The following is a 2487-nucleotide window of genomic DNA, read 5'->3' as shown; positions in this document are numbered from 1 at the left end:
ATTATTATTTATATTTTAGTATTTATTGATTACTTGAATTTAACTACAAAAAATTGTTTACATAAAAGTATAAAACTAACTTTATCTATGCAGTTTTTTGTGTTTTACTTTCTTTTTTTCCTTTCTTTTTTTTTAAGGTTCAGATTGTTATAATGCATTCTAGTAACTCATATATGGAAAACTGTTGCTAATTTGAAATTAGAACTCCACACAAAGTGCACATTAAGGTATCTTAAAATCGAAATTATGATGACAAAAACCAAAAAATAAAAATGACCAGAAGTATATAATAAGTTCGCTTAAGCAACTAGAAAAGTCCATATAAAACACATACATTCCATGGGAAACAAAATAGAAAAGTCCTCATATCAAATTTTCCCAAAAATGATACATTCCATGGACTACAAGAAACAATTCCAGTTCATATTTTGAGCTGAAATTTAAAACTCCAAACAAAAATTGTATCAAACGTTCATGAAGTCATCTCATTCAGCCAATATGTACATTGTTAACGAACTCTCTCATGGCAAAAACTGCATAGATTAGCTGTATAAGTTGTCAGAAACAAACTGGTTATATTCTCTAACGGATGTTGGTTTGCCTCACTTTCCGCGTTATGGACCTCCCCATGCGAACACGTCGAGTTGTGAGGGCTTCTAACAGTTCGGTTAAAGCATGTTCCACTGCTTCTGCCTGTGTATCCAACCCAATGGAGCTAAACTGGGGAAGAAGTTGGAGCTCTAAGAGCAGGCCAACAGCTGCTGCAGCCGTACAAGTCCGATCCCAAGATGGTTGGGGCCTGCCATAGATAGCCATAGGAAAGAATGAATTTTACGGGGAATTAAAAAAGAGGTAGCGACAGCACAGGTTTCGCTAATTTGAAGTTTCATTACCTAAGTTTATGCATGGCAGATGCACCAGGATTTAAGGATATACAAGCAAGGTCCTCATCTCCCCAAACTGATTTTGCTTGATCCTGTTGAAATTAAAAACTTCACATCAGTGAGGTGCAAACATGATTGAAAACAGTTAACTCATTCCAAGCATAGCTTCTATCTCCATTGTCTCACTATCTCTATCTTTGTGCCCCAATGATAACTTCCAAACCTACCTTAACTGACCCTAAATAAAATCATTGAAAGCAGTTTGGTGCAGAACTAGCCAAATAAGACGATATTATCTTATACTCGTAAATTGTTAAAGTAGGCCCCTCGAACTTGCATCTGGTAGCCTCTTGGCATGTCTAAGAGAACTAGAACATCTGAACATACAATAGAATACGATTTTATGATCCCTTGGTATCTAACAATCGTTGGTCGTCAAGGGAGGCACTGTTCTGAAAACTCAAGCTGTTCTATAATCTAATAATACCTAACATGTTATATTTTTTTATTTTTGTTATTTTTCATTTTTTCCAAAGCTAGCTGCGATCGTATTTGTCGTTCATCCAAAACCAGCAATACTACCGGGAAAACTTTGTCCTGCCTAAGCAGACTCATGTGAAAAGTTGCAAATATAATGTATAAACAGAAGAAAAAGAAAACGAAACCCTCCAGTTATTACCTGAAGACGCCTAAACATAGCTGCAGAATTGCTCCATGTCCCATCAATCAAAATAAAATGCAGTGTTGTGTCTATTTTTGAATCCTTCACAATCAAAAGAAGACTGTTACCTTGTTGCACAACATGAAAACAAGGAACTCTATATCGAAATCTTGAGGCAACATGAACAAATGATATTTAGTTTACAAAGGTTGTTGACCTAAATAGCAACAATATTCTCATCAAATCAAGAATCCATTTGTTGTTGTCATTGCTTAGGTATCAATCGTAACTAATGAATATAAAATATCATAAAAGAAATTAACCAAACTAAGTATTGCTTCATGTTTCATTAATTACACAGCATTCTCCTCACAAGCACAATTGCTAGTACCATTCGTATATTTGTAAGCCAACAGAGAAAAATACAATTATCATCATAATGTTAGAAGAGTAAAACCTTTGCTGCTGTGACTTCATAGTTTGTGACCAGCTCCTCACCAAATGCATCTTGAACTGATTTTAAAACTGAGCTCTTGTTGGGATAAAGGCACCATACCTTACTTTTTCCTGAATTAAGGTAAACCCAAATCTAATCTTCAGATTTATATATAATGAGCCCAAGAGCATGTAGATCCAAAATATCAAGGAAGAATAACTAAATTAAATCACGCCCTAATATCTTAATTGATGATAGGAATGCAGCTTAAACATACTACCATAATAAGGATCCATTTGAAATGAAACTAGGAACATAACCATTTACCCTCTCCATATTTGATAAAGAATATTGTGTTCCTTTATGTATACATATTTAAGCATTCAAAGAAACATTTGACGAAAGAAAATGTAGAAATAATAAATGCAACGATATGTATTCTGATGATTTCTTCATAGGTACTGCCAAGCTACAGAAATTGATATACCTGCCAGTTTAAATGCATT

At 34.3% G+C, this 2487-nt stretch overlaps 1 protein-coding gene across 1 annotated transcript in view; it reads right to left on the bottom strand.

Moving 5' to 3' along the window:
- The window catches only part of LOC107614003, a gene marked incomplete in the record, with an annotated part of 3551 nt that continues 1349 nt past the window's right edge, over nucleotides 286–2487 (bottom strand). Inside the window, 4 exon segments of the mRNA XM_016316212.2 lie at nucleotides 286–799; nucleotides 894–976; nucleotides 1564–1647; nucleotides 2003–2112. Coding sequence (XP_016171698.1) covers nucleotides 583–799; nucleotides 894–976; nucleotides 1564–1647; nucleotides 2003–2112 — 494 coding nt within the window.

Source organism: Arachis ipaensis, chromosome B08 (genome assembly GCF_000816755.2).
Source record: "Arachis ipaensis cultivar K30076 chromosome B08, Araip1.1, whole genome shotgun sequence".
NCBI classification, from domain to species: Eukaryota; Viridiplantae; Streptophyta; class Magnoliopsida; order Fabales; family Fabaceae; genus Arachis; species Arachis ipaensis.
Note: the sequence above shows the minus strand (reverse complement) of the source record. Positions and strands in the feature narration are given on the sequence as shown.